Genomic DNA, 16,654 nt, shown 5'->3' with positions numbered 1-16,654 from the left:
GTGGGACCCCAACTCAAAAAAAAAAAAAAAAAAATCTTTGTTCTTAAGAGTTATCGATGAAGTCATAATCATGATTTTCTTTTCACTTATAAAAAAAATTAGAGGAGAACCTAATATTTTCAATATGCACCAAATTTTGACTTTACATAGCTTAAGACCTGAAAAGAATGCTCAAGGTCTCTATATTTAGAAAATGAGACTTTGATTTGATTTTTAGTTAAGAAAATTCTGCACAGTATTTGAATAATTTGCAGTAATTCCTGATGGCAGATATGAGTGTCCCCAGTATCCCATGTTATTTTTGTTTGAGTTGGAGTCTCACTCTGTCACCCAGACTGGAGTGCAGTGGCCACTCTCAGCCACTGCAGCCTTGACCTGCCGAGCTCCGGCGATCCTTCCGCTTCAGCCTTCCAAGGAGCCAGAACTACAGGCGCGCGCTACCACGCCCGGCTAATTTTTTTGATTTATTGTAGAGATAAGTTGCCCAGGCGGTTCTCGAACACTCGGGCTCAGCCAGTCCACTCACCTCAGCCTCCCAAAGCACGGGGTTACAGGCTGAGCCACCGAGCCCGACTCCATGTTGTTTTTGAACTTCATCATGCCTTAGTCACCACCAAGGGTCATAATAATTATAAAAAGGTTGAGTTTTATAGGAACTTAATAATGTAATTATTTGTTTTGTAACCTCTTTTCCATTCTATACTGGCACTTTTGCTTTTCACCGTGGAAATTAACTGCCAAGTTTAAATTTTATGTGGGTTTTCTCTTGTTTTTTTAGCAAGGCCAACACTTAGATCTGAGTTCCGTATTCTCAGCGAGCATTGATACTCTTACTAGGACTTTGTAGGAATTGAGTATCACCTCTTTTTTTTTTTTTAGTTGGAGTGTCACTCCGTCACCCAGGCTGGAGTGCAGTGACATGCTTATGGCCATCCCAACATCGACCTGCTGGGCTCTGGTGATCCTTTCACCCTCCAGCAATCCTTCCGCCTCAGCCTTCCAAGTAACTGGAGCTACAGGCGCGCGCTACCATGCCCGGCTAATTTTTGATTTATTGTAGAAATGAGGTCTTGCTAAGTTGCCCAGACTGGTCTTGAACCTGTGGGTTCAGGCAATCCATTCACCTCGGCCTCCCAAAGTACTGGAATTATAGACTGAGCTACTGAGCTCGGCCGAGTATCACCTCTTAACTCCTCATTATTCATTCACTTCTCATGGAATCCAAAATGTCATTATTTTACCAAACCTCAGGAGACAAGAACCCTGATTAAGTTCCTTACCTATTATTAAGCAAGATCATGACTATGATATTAGCTCAAGCGGTAATTAATTATAAATTCCCTGTTGTTGGAAATTGTACATGATTTTTACTTTGAATTTCTTATCACCTTTGTGCTTTGTATAAAATTCTAATTTACTGAATTACTCAGGGTGATTTTACTTTAATAATACTCTACTTCATTTCTTTTCTCTATTCTGTACCAGTTCTTAGACTATAAAGTTTTCAGATGTTCCAAACAGCATTTGCCTGTTTTTTAAAATAAATTATGTGTTTTGGTTTTACAGATGAGCAGGATGAAGAAACAGTCACAACAGGAGGAAAGGTAATGGTTTAGTTAGGCCTTGTGTGCAAGAACTTCTCCAAGCCTCCTGTGTATTGAGCAGTAGAATCACTTAATTGATAGTATCCTTAGAAATTTCTATTTTGAGGCTCTTCTGATTTTTAGAAATTATTTCTTAATACTTTCTCCATATAATTGTCTTCCTTGCTTCCGTATATATATATATACATATGTATATATTTTGTGCGTGTGTGTGTGTGTGTTGGAGTCTCACCAGGCTGAAGTGCAGTGGTATGGTCATGACTAATGCAGCCTCAATCTGTTGGGCTCAGATGATCCTTCTGCCTCAGTCTTCCAAGTAGCTGGAACTACAGGCACATGCTACCACGCTAATTTTTTGTAGAGGCAAGGTCTCACCAAGTTGACCAGGCTGGCCTTGAACCCCAGGCTCAGGCAATCCTTTCACCTTGGCCTCCCAAATTGCTGGGATTACAGGCTTGAACCACTGTGCCCGGCCATGGAATCTTTGATCAATTTCTAGATTGAGGAGAAAAATGCATAGAGGACATTTCTGGGACAATTGGATCCATTCGACTATAAACTATATATACTATGTAGTATTTTTAAAAAGTATTATTGTTTACTGGTAGCATCAGGCATCTTCCTTAGTTTTTACCAACAGCAGTGAAAGTATTTTGAAAATACTTTATTAGCAAAACCAGGTAATTTTGGTAGAACATTTGGAAAACCTCCATAAATCAGAGCTAATTTTAAGTAGTAATCAGAATAACTAAGAATATAAGTTCTCAAACCGGGCACAACGGTTCATACCTCTAATCCAAGCAGTTTGTGAGGCGGAAGCGAGAGTATTGCCTGATCCCTAGGGCTCAAGGCCAGCCTGGATAACTTGGCGAGACCTCGTCTATGTAAGAAATGAAAAAATTAGCCAGGCATGGTGGCACGAGCCTGTAGTTCCAGCCACTTGGAAGGCTGAGGCAAAAGGATTGCCTGAGCCCAGCAGGTCGAGCAGGCTGTGGTGACTGTGAGTATGCCACTGCACTCCATCCTGGGTTACAGAGTGAAACCTTAACTCAAAAAGAAAAAAAAGAATATAGGTTCTCTAGGATCAGCAGTGGCTCTCACCTATATAACCCTAGCACTTTGAGAGGCCAACGTGCAAGGATTACTTGAACCCAGGAGTTTGAGACCAGCTTAGGTAACATAGCAAGATTTTGTCTCTACACAAATAAAAAAATTTGCTGGGCATGGTGGTATGTACCTGTAGTCTCAGCTACTGGGGAGGCTGTGGGGCGGAAAGATCACCTGAGCCCAGATGGCTGAGGTTGTGGCATGCTGTGATCCTGCTACTGCCCTCCAGCCTGGGTGACAGATACTGACTACGAAAAAAAAAAAAGAGTATAGGTTCTCTTGCTGTATTTCATGGATTTATATCTTGTGGCATCTTTGGAGCTCTGTGTATTCTTTCTTTACCCACAAAAAGGTGATAAATAAGAATAAATAAGATGTGAAGAATAAATAAGATGATGCATATATGACAGATACTCAATTCTCAGTATTTGGTGTAGGAGCAATCTTGTTATTATTTCCTATTAATGTCCTTGGACCACCTCCTTATAAGTAACTTGAGAACTAGTAATTTAGCATTGTGACCTGGTATCAGGTAAGCTATTATGGAAACAGATTTGGGTTACGCATTTGAATTCCTGAGTGGAGAAATAGGCTTTTTTCATTCAACTTGCTAATTTTGTTATGAGATACTATCCTTACCTGCATTGATTTCCTCATATTTATAAAGAAGCAATAAAATGTGCTATGTCAGCTGGCCACCTTGTACCTTAAAAACTTTGAAAGGCTGTTAATATTTCAAATTTGTTTTCCTAGTCCTTGAAATTGAATCAGGTAGCTTCATTTTATTTGATCTTACAACAAAAGTTTGAGAGATTCTAGGTATATCTCTGTAGTTCTCTCTCTCTCTAAACTTTATTTTCTTTTTTATAGGAAGATGAAGATCCTAGCAAAGGTGATCAGAATCGGTCAGTTGACACTGGTGAAGATAATGTGACAGAACAGACCAATCACATTATTATTCCCAGCTATTCATCGTGGTTTGATTATAACTGGTGAGTGAACCATTTCCATCTGTGAGCTTGGTACTGAGGAGTGGGAAAACTTTCCTGAAAATCAAGTTGTGTCTTTCTGCCTATGACCTTTGTTAGAAATTACTGTCATACTAGATGAACAGAGATGGAAAGTGATTTTTTACCTGAGATGTGTTTTTAAAAATAGTTGAGGGATTGAAACTAGATTGTGTTCTAACTTAGGTGTGGAAAATTTTGTAAGCTTGAACCCAGCTCATTTAGAATCAGCTGGAATTCAGACAAACAAGTGCTTTAGTATTTAATAATTATGAGATGATGTTCCTTACATGATTTTAAAATGTTAATCCTCCATTATCCATTGTTTTGCTTTTCACAGTTTTTAGTTACCCAGGTCAATTGTGGTCCATAAACATTAGGTGAAAAGTTTTAGAAATAAACAGTTCATAAGTTTCATTTAAATTGTGTATCTTTCTGAGTAGTCGGATGAAATATGCTGTTCCATCAGCGTGTGAATGATCCCTTTGTCCTGTGTCTCCACACTGTTTCTGCTCTCATCTATTAGTTCACTTATGTATTCCTTTAAGTTGTTAGATGGACTGTCCTGGTTTAGCAATACTTGTGTTTAAGTAAACCTTATTTTGCTTAATTATGGCCACGTATCACAAAATGGTGATCATGGCAGTTTGGATATGCCAGAGAGAAGCTGTACAGTGTTTCCTTTAGGTGAAAAAGTGAAACTTCTCAACTTAAAAGAAAGAAGTTGCTTTCTGAAGTTGCTTAAATTTATGATAAGAACAAATCTTTTATTCATGAAATTGTGAACAATATATTATTTTAATTGTGCTACTTTTTTACTAGTTATTATTGACCTCTTATTGAGCTTAATTTATACATTAGACTTCATCACCGGTATGTATGTATAGGAGAAAACATAGTATATATATGGTTTGTATTATCTGTGGTTTCAGGCTTCTACTGGGGCTCTTAGGACATGTCTCTTGTATTGATTGGAGGGGACCACTGTGTATAAAGAAAAAAATCATTGTCGCTACCCAATAATAGCTTCCTTTTATTTTATTTTACTTTTTGGATGCAGGCTGAAGTCCAGTGGTGCAATTATAGTTCACTATAGCCTCGACCTCCTGGGCTCAAGCGATTCAACCACCCCTTCCTCTAAGTAGCAGGGACTACAGGTGTGCACTAACACACCTGGCTTATTTGTATTTTTGTTGAGATGGATTTTACTGTGTTGGCTGATCTTAAACTCATGGCCTCAAATGATCCTCCTGCTTCAGGCTCCCAAAATGCTGGAATAACACACTTGAGCCACTGTGCTGGCCAATAACTTCATTTTAATAGGAAATATTTTAGCATTAGGAGGCTTTTTAAATTAGACCCTGATGTGTGAAAAAAAGTTTACGAAAACAAAGTTACTTATCATCTACCCTGTTATTTACAGCAAGCATTGTGGCATCTTTGGAGCATGGTTTAATATAATTAGAGTCCTAGGGATCTTATTTATTGATCACTTATGAAGTGTGACTATTTAAAATTAGGGTGATTTTTGTTTGTTTTTTATTGTTAAATATCAGTACTAGAACTTATCCCTACAAATAAATGTTAGCTTCATTAAGGTAGTTTCATAGTAGAGTTGTATATTGGCTTCAGTGATGCTGCCATTACTAAAATTTGGGGTTCTTTTTGGCTCTTCCTACTGCTCTCAGTGATTATTATGCTATCATTCTTTTCCTTTTTTTTTTTTTTTTTGAGTTGGAGTCTCACTCTGTTGCCCAGACTGGAGTGCAGTGGCCGCTCCTAGCCACCACAGCCTCAAACTGCTGGGCTCTGGCGATCCTTCCGCCTCAGCCTTTCAAGTAGCTGGAATTACAGGCATGCGCTACCATGCCCGGTTGATTTTTTGATTTATTGTAGAGATGAGGTCTCAAGTGGTCCGGGTTGTTCTCGAACGCATGGGCTTAGGCAATCCTCTCACCTCTGCCTCCCAAAGTGCTGGAATTATAGGTGTGAGCCACTGTGCTTGGCCTTTGTTATCATTTTAAAGATGAGCTTGATTTCTAAAATATATTTATATCTAGCAGTCTGTAGCAGTCAATTTAAAAGAATACAGTGGGCAGTCCACTTGAGCCATACCTTGTTTTTGTCATAAACCAATTACTGGCTCACATATTGAGACTTTCCTGTGTGTCTTTAAAATCAACTGAATGCTGTTTCTGAGTGTTTTCAATAAGTAGAAACTGGAACGATATAAGTATATACTCTTCTCTGAATGTCAGTTTTCATTACATTTATTATTGCATTTAATTATTTTTTAAAAATTGAATGTGTCTTGGTCTTGTTATCAGTATTTTTGTGACATGTTTAACTTTCAGAATTTTAAAACTCATATTTTTGTTTTCCCTTCATAATAAAATTGTGGGTTTTTTTTGTTTTTTTTTTTTTTGAGTTGGAGTCTCACTCTGTTGCCTAGTCTATACTACAGCCTTGACCTGCTGGGCTCAGGCGATCCTTCCACCTCAGCCTTCCAAGTAGCTGGAACTGTAGGTGCACACCACCATGCCTGGCTAATTTTTTTTGATTTATTGTAGAGACAAGGTCTCATCAAGTTGCTGAGGCTGGTGTTGAAATCCTGGACTCAGGCAATCCTTTCATCTCAGCCTTCCAACATGCTGAGATTACAGACTTGAACCACCACACACAGTCTTATTTTTAATATAACCTTTTTTAACTGACACGATTTTTCATTTCATAAACAAATATTAATGTATGACATGCCAAATAGTAAACAACCAAATGCCTTTTTTTCAGTTAGAAAATATAGTTTATTTAAAAGTAAATTAGAGAGAGAGAATGAGAAGATTCATCTCCCCCAGGCGGGGGAGGGAGCCAAACCCCAGGAAGCATGGTGGCAGCCATAGCTCAAGGAGCACGTGGCCACACCAGAGTCTAGCAAGGCAATGGTCAATAAAATGCTCTTTTAAAACATTCTGTCTTTAGATATTATTGCTAACTGATAAGTTTATTCTAAAATAATAATAATTTATTGAATTAAAATTGACAAACATACTAGTAGTAAGGCTTAAGAGACACATAAGAAACTAGCATTTTTTCCTCTCTAAAATTAGAAGAGGGAAAAGTCATAATAGTATATGATTATGTAGGGTTTTATAGTTTGCAGAAACAGTTTCACCTGCAGGATCACCTTTGCTCGTCACAGTGCCTGCTATTAGATAGGTAGTGGAGGTATTAGTTATGTCCCTATTTCATAGAGGGGATAACTGCCACTTTAGTTGAAATGTTCCAAAGTAGTAGAGTTGATCACGAGCCTAGACTTTCTGATTATGTGTTCCACACTCCTTCCACTACTGATGCTTCCTATAATTTGGCTTATTCTCAGAACCTAAGGAGTCAGCAGGCAGCACTTCTTATATAGCTCTTGAAAAGGAAAGACATTTGACATTCTTCTATGTATTGTTTTTGTTGAATACAAAAATGTTTTTAGATGGGCTTTCTCTAACCTGTTACAACAAAAACAATGGGAGTTACGTTGAAACTTTCTATTAATTGCTTACAGCTATTCTTGTATATGTAAAAAATATATGTATATACACACATATGTACCTTTACATGTATACATGTATTTTCCAATTGTATTTGTAATTATTGTATTATTACATTGTATTCATATTAATTAATTAATTCATATTATAAATTGTCCTTCTAGACATTTTTAGGTAGTTCACTTATTTTTAAAAATTCATTATTTATTTATTTATTTTTGAGTTGGGATCTCACTCTGTCACCCATGATCTCGGCTCACTGCGCTCAGGTGAGCCTCCTGACTCAGCCTCCTGAGTAACTGGGACTAAAGGTGTGCACCACCATGCCTAGCTAATTTTTTGATTCCATAGAGACTGGGTCTTGCTATGTTTCTCAGGCTGGTCTGAAATTCCTGGACCCAAGCAATCCTCTTGCCTTGGCCTCCCAAAGGGCTGGTATTACAGGCATAAACCACCATGCCTGACCATTCTAGTTATTGTATTTGATTATACAGATACAATTCAGTTTTAATGTTATCAAATACTGAGTTTTAGTTGGTCTTAGTTGTATTAGCAGACCACTGATGCGGTCTTTTCCATGTAATTAGTACTTAACATGTTCTGTATCTGAAAACACATTGAGAAACTAAAATGTCATCTAGAAGAAATATCGAGTAGTATTAGTGTCAAAACTTTTTGCTAAATATACGGTTGGTTTAATTGTATAACATGTTAGGCCTGTACAGTTTATATAGTCTTAACATTGTGGATGACCTGTAACAACCAAGTCACCACCATTGTTTCTGAGGGTTGGAGAAAGGCATATTAATGTTAAGAACATGAGAGGCTGATAGTTAAAAATTTCATTCTCTTTTAACTGATGATTTGTATTACCAGTTTTTTGCACACCAACTCTTTTGTTGCTGTCAGTCAGTTTTGCAGGAACTCCTCCTATCTTATGATTTATTATGTAATCATAATGTATTATGAAAAAAATACGTAGCTTTCAATTTGTTGATTGTGTTTGAGTTTGTGTATGGGAATAGAAATACTATAATACAATAAGTTCTTGGAATGAGAAAGGGAAAGCTTTTTTCTTTTTTTTTTCTTTACAATTGGAATCTTACTCTGCCACTCAGGCTAGGATACAGTGGCATGCTCATGGCTACCTCCGCCTCAGCCTTCCAAGGAGCTGGAACTATGGGCTTGCTTCACTACGCCTGGCTAAGTTTCTTCAATTTGTTGTAGAGAAGAGATCTCGCCTTGTTGCCCAGTCTGGTCTTGAATCCCTGGGCTCAGGCAAACCTCTTGCCTCTGCCTCCCAGAGTGCTGGGATTACAGGTATGAGCCACCATGCCCGGTGGAAAGCTTTTTTAAACTTTATTATATGTTCTTAATACATAGGAACTTGTACAAGCCAGTTAATTTTGGCAGATAGTGCTTTGTTTGGGGATTTATAAGTATTACTTTTATCATTAAACAAGCTAGCTCAAATATGAAGATTATATTTTTTTCCAAAGAAGACTCTTAATCCTCTTTTTTCTCCCTTGCAGTATTCATGTGATTGAACGGCGTGCTCTTCCTGAGTTCTTCAATGGAAAAAACAAATCTAAGACTCCAGAAATGTGAGGCCAATTTTTCAGAAAACTTGCTTATTTGCTTGTGCATGGCAGGAATGCTTAAAGCATGTATCTGAGTTTATCACTGATTCTTGAAAGTTTAAAAATATCTTATTTCTTCAGAACAGTGTTCTTGTCTCGTTTGCACAGGATTCCTTGCTTCAAAGGAAATTGTATGCAGTTTTTTTCTTTCTAAACCTTGAACTATATGCATGTAACCTCTTGTAGTAAACTATTAAATTAAATTTAGTAAATGTTATTTACTATAATTAATTCATGCTTCTTCTAACAGCTTTAGACTTGTGTGTACATATGTGTTATGGATTGCATATATTCATGTATAATAGTCTAGGAGAAAATAAAATCTTTGTTTTTCTTTCTTTCTTTTTTTTTTGATTTGTAGTCTCACTTCATCGCCCAGGCTGGAGTGCAGTGGCATGCTCATAGCCACCCCAGCATTGACCTGCTGGGTTCAGGTGATCCTTCTGTCTCAGCCTTCCAAGTAGCTGGAACTACAGGCAGGCGCCACCAGGCCCAGCTAATTATTTATTTATTTATTTATTGTAGAGATGAAGTCTTGCTAAGTTACCCAGGCTATTCTTCAACCTGTCGGCTCAGGCAATCCCCTCACCTCGGCTTCCCAAAGTGTTGGGATTACAGGTTTGAGCCACTGCACCCAGCCAGAAAATAGAATATTTTTTCTTTTTCTTTTTCTTTTTCTTTTTTCTTGAGTTTGGGTCTCACTCTGTTGCCCATCCTGGAGTACAGTGGCACAATCATGGCTCGCCGCAGTCCTGATCTCCTGAGCTCAGGTGGTCTTTCTACCTTAGCCTCCCAAGTAGCTGGGACCACAGTTGTGTGTCACCAAGCCTTGCTAATTTTAATGATTTTTTTTGTAGAGATGAGGTCTCACTGTATTGCCCAGGGTGAGGGACTCACCTCAGCCTTAGCCTCCCAAAGTGCTGGGAATACGGGTGTGAGCCATGGCGCTCAACTTAAATTCTTTATCTTATTTCCCTTATGAGTGACTACTAAATAGGCCCATGATGTTCACACCTATAATCCCAGCACGTTGGGAGGTCAAGACTGGACAATTGCTTGAGCCCACAAATCTGAGACCTTCATGGGCAACATAGGAAGATCCCATATCTACAAAAAAATAAAATAAAAATTAGCTGTGCAGGAGGCTGAAGCAAGAGGATCACTTAGGCCCAGGAGTTTAAGGCTGTAGTAAGCTAGGATTCTGCTACTGCACTCCAGCCTGGGTGACAGAGAGACCCTGCCTCAAACGAATAAACAAATAAATAAATAAATATAAGATTGCTAGATATGATGATACAGCTGCATGTGAACTGAGTTGAATTGCATAAAGCATTGTTGTACTTTCGCATTGACAATAGAAAAACTTTGAATGGAAGGAAGACGTTTGCCAGGAAGTGCTTTAGTCTTTCCCTGATGATTTGTTAGTATAAACTTATGGAAATCTTTGTCAGTAAAATAAATTCAGATATATCATACTGTAAATACCCTTCCATGTGTTATCTTCATGGTATTAATCTATTATTTGTCATATTTATGATTGTACATGTAGATGTCTCATGTTTAAGCTGTTAAGGAGGGGCTGATTTTTGTTATTTGCCACATAAAACATATCGTTTAACACAGATAATAGAATAATAAATATTTTCTGGTGAACTTTTGTCCATGGTAGTTTAAGATTTCCAAGTATAAATGTCAAAGCTAAGTTCAGCCTTCTCATAAAAAAGCTGTACAAATAACTTTTTTTTTTTTTTTTTTTTTTTTTATCACTGCACTCCAGCCTGGGCGACAGAGCGACACTCCAACTCAACAAATAACTTTTAAAAGTAGAATCACAGATTTGGTATAAGAAACCCTGATTGTTTTTTCACCTATTCAGGCATAGTATTTTCTTGCAACTGATTTTTCTCTTCATAGCATTTGTAAATATTTTGGGGTTTTGGTAGTCTTCTGTTTAAAAAATACCATTTAGCCACTTACCCCTTTTCTTTCTGTAAATTTACATTTTTATCCACCTGTGCTTATTCTGGAGCCTTTTTTGAGGACTGTTCTTTTTCTTCTTGAATGTAGCTAACCTCTGGCTTCTGGACTTTTGTTTTACTTGTGTGCCAAGAACTGCTACTTGGTCTCAAGCTCCTTAATGCAATTTTTGTGGCAGAAATCCTTTGGTACATTGTGGAATCTAAGGTGATAGAGAATGTCAGTTTCTCTCGCCTTTATTAGATGTTATTTTCTTTTTTCTTTTTTTTTTTTTTGAGTTGGAGTCTCACTCGGTCGCCCAAACTGGAGTGCAGTGGCCGCTCCCGGCCACCGCAGCCTCGACCCGCTGGGCTCTGGCGATCCTTCCTCCTCAGCCTTCTGAGTAGCCGGAATTACAGGCATGTGCTACCACGCCCAGCTGATTTTTTTATTTATTGTAGAGATGAGGTCTCGCTGCCCAGGCGGGTCTCAAACCCGCGGGCTCAGGCAATCCACTCACCTCAGCCTCCCAAAGGCACAGGATTACAGGCTGAGCCACCGAGCCCGGCTTATATGTTATTTTCTTACTTCTGAATTTGGTCTCATGGGTTGTACTTGTTCCCTAGCTATCATCGGCCTGAGGAGTTACCATGAGATAGCATTATAGATACTGTCATGTGTGGCTGTAGATAAGCTTTAGAAATGAGATGCAGTAGAGGTTAGGATCCTAGATTCCAGAGTCATCATACTGTGTTTAATTCTGCCTTTACCACTTAGCAGCTCTATGGTGTAGGACAAATTCTATAATGACTCATTGCTTCAGTTTCCTCAACCATAAATGATGACAATAGATCCTGTCTTATGGAGAGAGTGTGAGTACTAATTGAGCTTAGAACAGTGCATGGTAGATAGATGGTACTGGGGGAGAGATAGTTGCAGATCTTGCAGACAACAATGGCAGTGATCAAGTTTGAATTTATGTTACTTTGTATTAATGTCATCAGATTATGTGTTTTTATATATTAGCAAACAGTTGTTTTGCATGAGTAACTCTGGATTCTCTTATAACTTACATATTCAATACAATTTCAGTTATTTTTTGGACTATTGTCTTAAATTTTTGTTGTATAAGGAACCCGAAGAATTTTGCCTCTGAGAGTTGCGTTATTTCTAAAAGGAAACATGTTCATCTTATAATTTTGCTATTGCTTTTTAGATATTTGGCATATCGAAATTTTATGATTGACACATATCGCTTAAACCCCCAAGAGTATTTAACCAGCACTGCTTGTCGGAGGAACTTGACTGGAGATGTTTGTGCTGTGATGAGGTAAAAGTTTGACTATTTCTCAGACATTTCACAGTAGGTAGTTACTGAGGCATTGCTGTCTAATATATAATGGATTAAACTGGATAAAAATACGAGAGGCGATCCCAAAAAACTGGAATTCACTTATAAAATTGTGTATTTATTTTAACATCTTTAAGCTTCAGTCACCTTCAAAGTACTCTCCATTTGATACAATATACCTATTGAGACACTTTTTGGACTGCTCAAAGCACTTTTTAACTTGTCAGTCTTTTTTGATGCCTTTTAGTGCTTCTGTTGTTTTTTGTTTCACGTCTTCCACATCAACAAAATGTTTATCTTTGAGGACGTTTTAAATTGGGAAAACCAAAAAATGTTGCTGGGTGAGATCAGGTGAATGGGGGGGGGCATGGGGGTCATGACATTTTTGGTCAAAAACTGCTGAACACTCAGAACGGTGTAGGCAGATACATTGTCATGATGGAAGAACCAGTCACCTATTTGCTACAACTTGAGACATTTCTTCTGCAAATTGTGACACAAACTTCTCAAAACTTCCAGATCAAAACTTTAACTGTTCGTTTGATCTGGAGGAACAAATTTTGATCTTACTACAAGGGGCCTGCCTTCCAAAAGATAATTACAGATTTTTTTTGGGAGGGGGGTCCCCCTTTGTATTTTTAAGTCTTACTTCATTTAGGGGCTGAATATTTTAACTCTTTGCACTTGGAGACATTTCACAGATCATCTGCCAGCAACTTGACTGCACTTTTTTGCAAAATGGTGAAAAACGAATCACTTCACATTAAATAGTATATCTTTAGAAGCAATTATTTTATTGCATGATATTTGGCTTATAATGGAATTTTAGACCTTGAGGGACTTATTTATGACTAAAGAGATCAAAATTTTATATCTTATATTTTTCTAATATGTGAAACCATTACTAACATGCATTGTAGGTTCATTGACACATGTTGTGCAATACTACTTTGTAATTTATTGTCCAATCTATTTTTAGAAGATGATGTGGAACGATGCACTTGTGAAAATCATTTCTCAACTGACAAATTTCAAATGGGACATTGGTTTTTCTTTTTTTTCCAATGCTTAGTACAGTATATAGTAGTTAAAAACATATTTCTAGTCCCCAGAAGAATAATTTCCTCCATCTTTTTTTTTTGAGTTGGAGTCTCATTCTGTCACCCAGACTGGAGTGCAGTGGCTGCTCCTGGCCACTGCAGCCTCAACCTCCTGGGCTCCGGCGATCCTTCCACCTCAGCCTTCCAAGTGGCTGGAACTACAGGCGCATGCTACCACACCCGGCTAATTTTTTTGATTTATTGTAGAGATGAGGGCTCACCAAGTTGCCCAGGTGGGTCTCGAACCCACGGGCTGAGGCAGTCCACTCACCTCAGCCTCCCAAACTGCGGGATTACAGGCTGAGCCACCAAGCCCGGCTGATTTCCTCCATTTTAAAGATTTTCCCAAAAAATAATATGTAGAAGCATATTGATCCGCACCACTCATATTTAAAATATAGTTTAGAATCATTTCAGGCTTTTTGGCTGATACAGTTCCATCACATAATGTCCTTTGGTAGATTTTATTCCTGCATGATTCCAAGTGCTAAGAATTATAACAGACTTTTTGTCCTTTCCAAGCAAGAAATGTAAGATTATTTTTCCTATATACTACTGTTTTTATTCGTTAAAAACTTTGGGTTTTTTTTATTTGTGCTGGTATTCCCTTTTGATTGAATTTGACTATACCAATAAGATGACATTTCATTTTTTATTAGTTCTTCTGCTAAGACAATATTAGTATAATATCTGTTGATAAACATAGTATCCTACTGCATTAGAAATTTTTTCCATCAACTTTTTATAGAAATGTAATGGAATTCTGGTGCTTACTGGAAGAGCAGGTTGAATAATGTTTTCGGATGTTATGGTGCCATAGTAAGGAAGTATTGGGGGAAAAAGCCTGTTTTTGAATTAACTAGCACATAGATGTGTGTATCCCATTTGGATTGTGTGCTATAAATGATATTCACCCTTTAAATGGAATAACAGATTCATTAACACAGATTGCCTGATCTGGTGTGAGATATTGAAAATTTTGATTAGATATATTCCAAATAATTACTGGCCTTTGAATATAACTTCTGATCATTCTGTGATTCGACACAAGTATCTTCAAATGAAGCATCCAGAAGATTTGTATAAACCTTTCTTTATTGACTGTTTCTGAAGAGTATTTTTTTTTCAAGTTGGAGTCTCACTCTGTCGCCCAGACTGGAGTGCAGTGGCCGCTCCCGGCCACCGCAGCCTCGGCCTGCTGGGCTCCGGTGATCCTTCCGCCTCAGCCTTCCGAGTAGCCGGAATTACAGGCATGCACTATTTATTGTAGAGATGAGGTCTCGCTGCCCAGGCAGGTCTCGAACCCGCGGGCTCAGGCAATCCACTCACCTCAGCCTCCCAAAGGCGCGCGATTACAGGCTGAGCCACCGAGCCCGGCTCTGAAGAGTATTTTACTATTGAAAGCAGTTGACCGATACTTTTGCAAATTTAGTACTTGCATTATTCCCATATTTAGGATAACTGCAATAAAAGCTAAAAATTCCTGTCGATCAGCCTCATGCCACTTATGCCAAATTGATTTGTGTGTTAACTGCTTTTTCCTTATTTTTTCATGTGCATAACGATGTGTTTCATTTATTTACTTATTTACTTACTTACTTACTTACTTGAGTTGGATTCTCACTCTGTTGCCTAGGCTGGAGTACAGTGGCACGCTCATGGCCACCACAGTCTCAACCTGCTGGGCTCAGGCGATCCTTCTGCCTCAGCCTTCCAAGTAGCTGGAACTACAGGCGTGTGCTACCACGCCCAGCTAATTTTTTGCTTTATTGTAGAGACGAGATCTTGCCAAGTTGCCCAGGCTGATCTTGATACCGTGGGCTCAGCAATCCTCTCACCTCGATCTCCCAAAGTGCTGGGATTACAGGCTTGAGCCACCATGCCAGGCGATTTGTTTCTTTTATTACACTATCCACGAATTCCTTGTAAAATACAGAGTAAAATACTCAAATCAACTCTTTTATATTACTTGCTATTTGTGGTCCTCGTGTTTGAAAATGTACAGCAAAATGTATTCTTGCAGTATGTTTATCTTTTTCTGTAACATCTTCCCATTCTTCACTTGATGATATGTTATCTTCTACTTCATCAAAACTACTAACACTTTCATCACTGCATCACTATCACTTTCTATTGCATTTACCTGCTTTTTTCCTTGATGGGTTGATATCACTATCAGCATTATCATTTTCTTCTACATCAGTGTATTTTTTTCTGTCTTAGATATATAAAAGTCTAAATTGAACTCACCTTTGTTGCTACTTATAACTGTTATTTTTGTCTTCTTGTTTTGCCATTGTTCTGCAAACTACATAAAGGGATAAAACATTTGTAATTGGAAATTTTTGAATCACAAAATGAAATTTATCAAAAGAATGTTATTTTTCTAATTTTACTTTTTGACTGAGTGCAGATAGTTATATTTGATCTGTGCCGTTCAATACTTCAATAAGATCTGCCTTCAACTTTGAAAGTCTGTTTCTTTTAAGACTACAATAACTTGTTTATCTATTTTTTCAAGTTTTGCCACATGGTACAAAGGATATACCCACAGCTTCCTTTCTTACACAAATACTCTTTATTGCTACCTTCTATTAAAAAGAAGTGTTGGTACCACTGTGAAAGCACTTCACACATTTTCTACTTAATACCAGCTAATATTTGTTTGCATATATCTCAATATGTATTTCATCTCTTGGTTTGCTTTTTCATGCAATTTGAATAGATAACTTCTAGGAAACATACGTTTTTGAAAAATTTGCACTGAAATAACTTTGTCCTGTATGATCACCAGCAATCATTTTTATGTCCTGTGAGTGGTTTGCTAGATTCATGATGTCTTCTCAGAGGAGACGTGCGAGTGCAAAGGGTTAAATATTTAATTCAGATTTTAGCTTTTATAGTTAACAATATTTATTTTTATAGGCAAATCAGAAAATGTCCAGGGCTAGGGTGGGTTCGAGTATAGAGTGGATAAGCTCTGTTTCTTACATGTATCTGAAGAAGAAAATGTGAATTTTCTTTTGTGAATTTTGTCTGTATGATCTTTCATCATGGACCTAAAGCGAGCATTTGTTCTTTCATTTCTGTGGTTGAAATTTTTAAGCTTTGTATTAGGTTTGTTTTTTTTTTTTTTCAAAATGCAAATATTCTGGTGTGCTTTATTATTAACAGTAATTGTGTCTTGTAGAAGTTGTCCCTCATACAACAAACCAAATCTGTCAGCTGGTTTGTGGTATTTCATAGCTTGCAGAGAGCATGTTTACTTGTTTTATTGTTTTTGATTTTTAATGACATGATAAAGGTAATAGAGCCGATAAGGTTGATTCTCTAGATTTTAACTTTCA

At 37.7% G+C, this 16,654-nt stretch overlaps 1 protein-coding gene across 2 annotated transcripts in view; it reads left to right on the top strand.

The window, feature by feature from the left end:
• The window catches only part of SMARCC1 (SWI/SNF related, matrix associated, actin dependent regulator of chromatin subfamily c member 1), a 212,187-nt gene that overhangs the window by 100,781 nt on the left and 94,752 nt on the right, over positions 1-16,654 (top strand). For both annotated transcript variants that reach the window (XM_008071323.1, XM_008071322.1), the window contains exons 13-16: positions 1,567-1,604; positions 3,582-3,703; positions 8,793-8,864; positions 12,073-12,186. In XM_008071323.1, coding sequence (XP_008069514.1) covers positions 1,567-1,604; positions 3,582-3,703; positions 8,793-8,864; positions 12,073-12,186 — 346 coding nt within the window. The remainder of the gene's footprint in view (positions 1-1,566; positions 1,605-3,581; positions 3,704-8,792; positions 8,865-12,072; positions 12,187-16,654) is intronic.

This window comes from Carlito syrichta, unplaced genomic scaffold, assembly GCF_000164805.1.
Source record: "Carlito syrichta isolate Samal-C Ts95f unplaced genomic scaffold, Tarsius_syrichta-2.0.1 Scaffold314290, whole genome shotgun sequence".
Lineage (NCBI taxonomy): Eukaryota > Metazoa > Chordata > Mammalia > Primates > Tarsiidae > Carlito > Carlito syrichta.
This window is presented reverse-complemented; position numbering and strand designations above follow the sequence as displayed.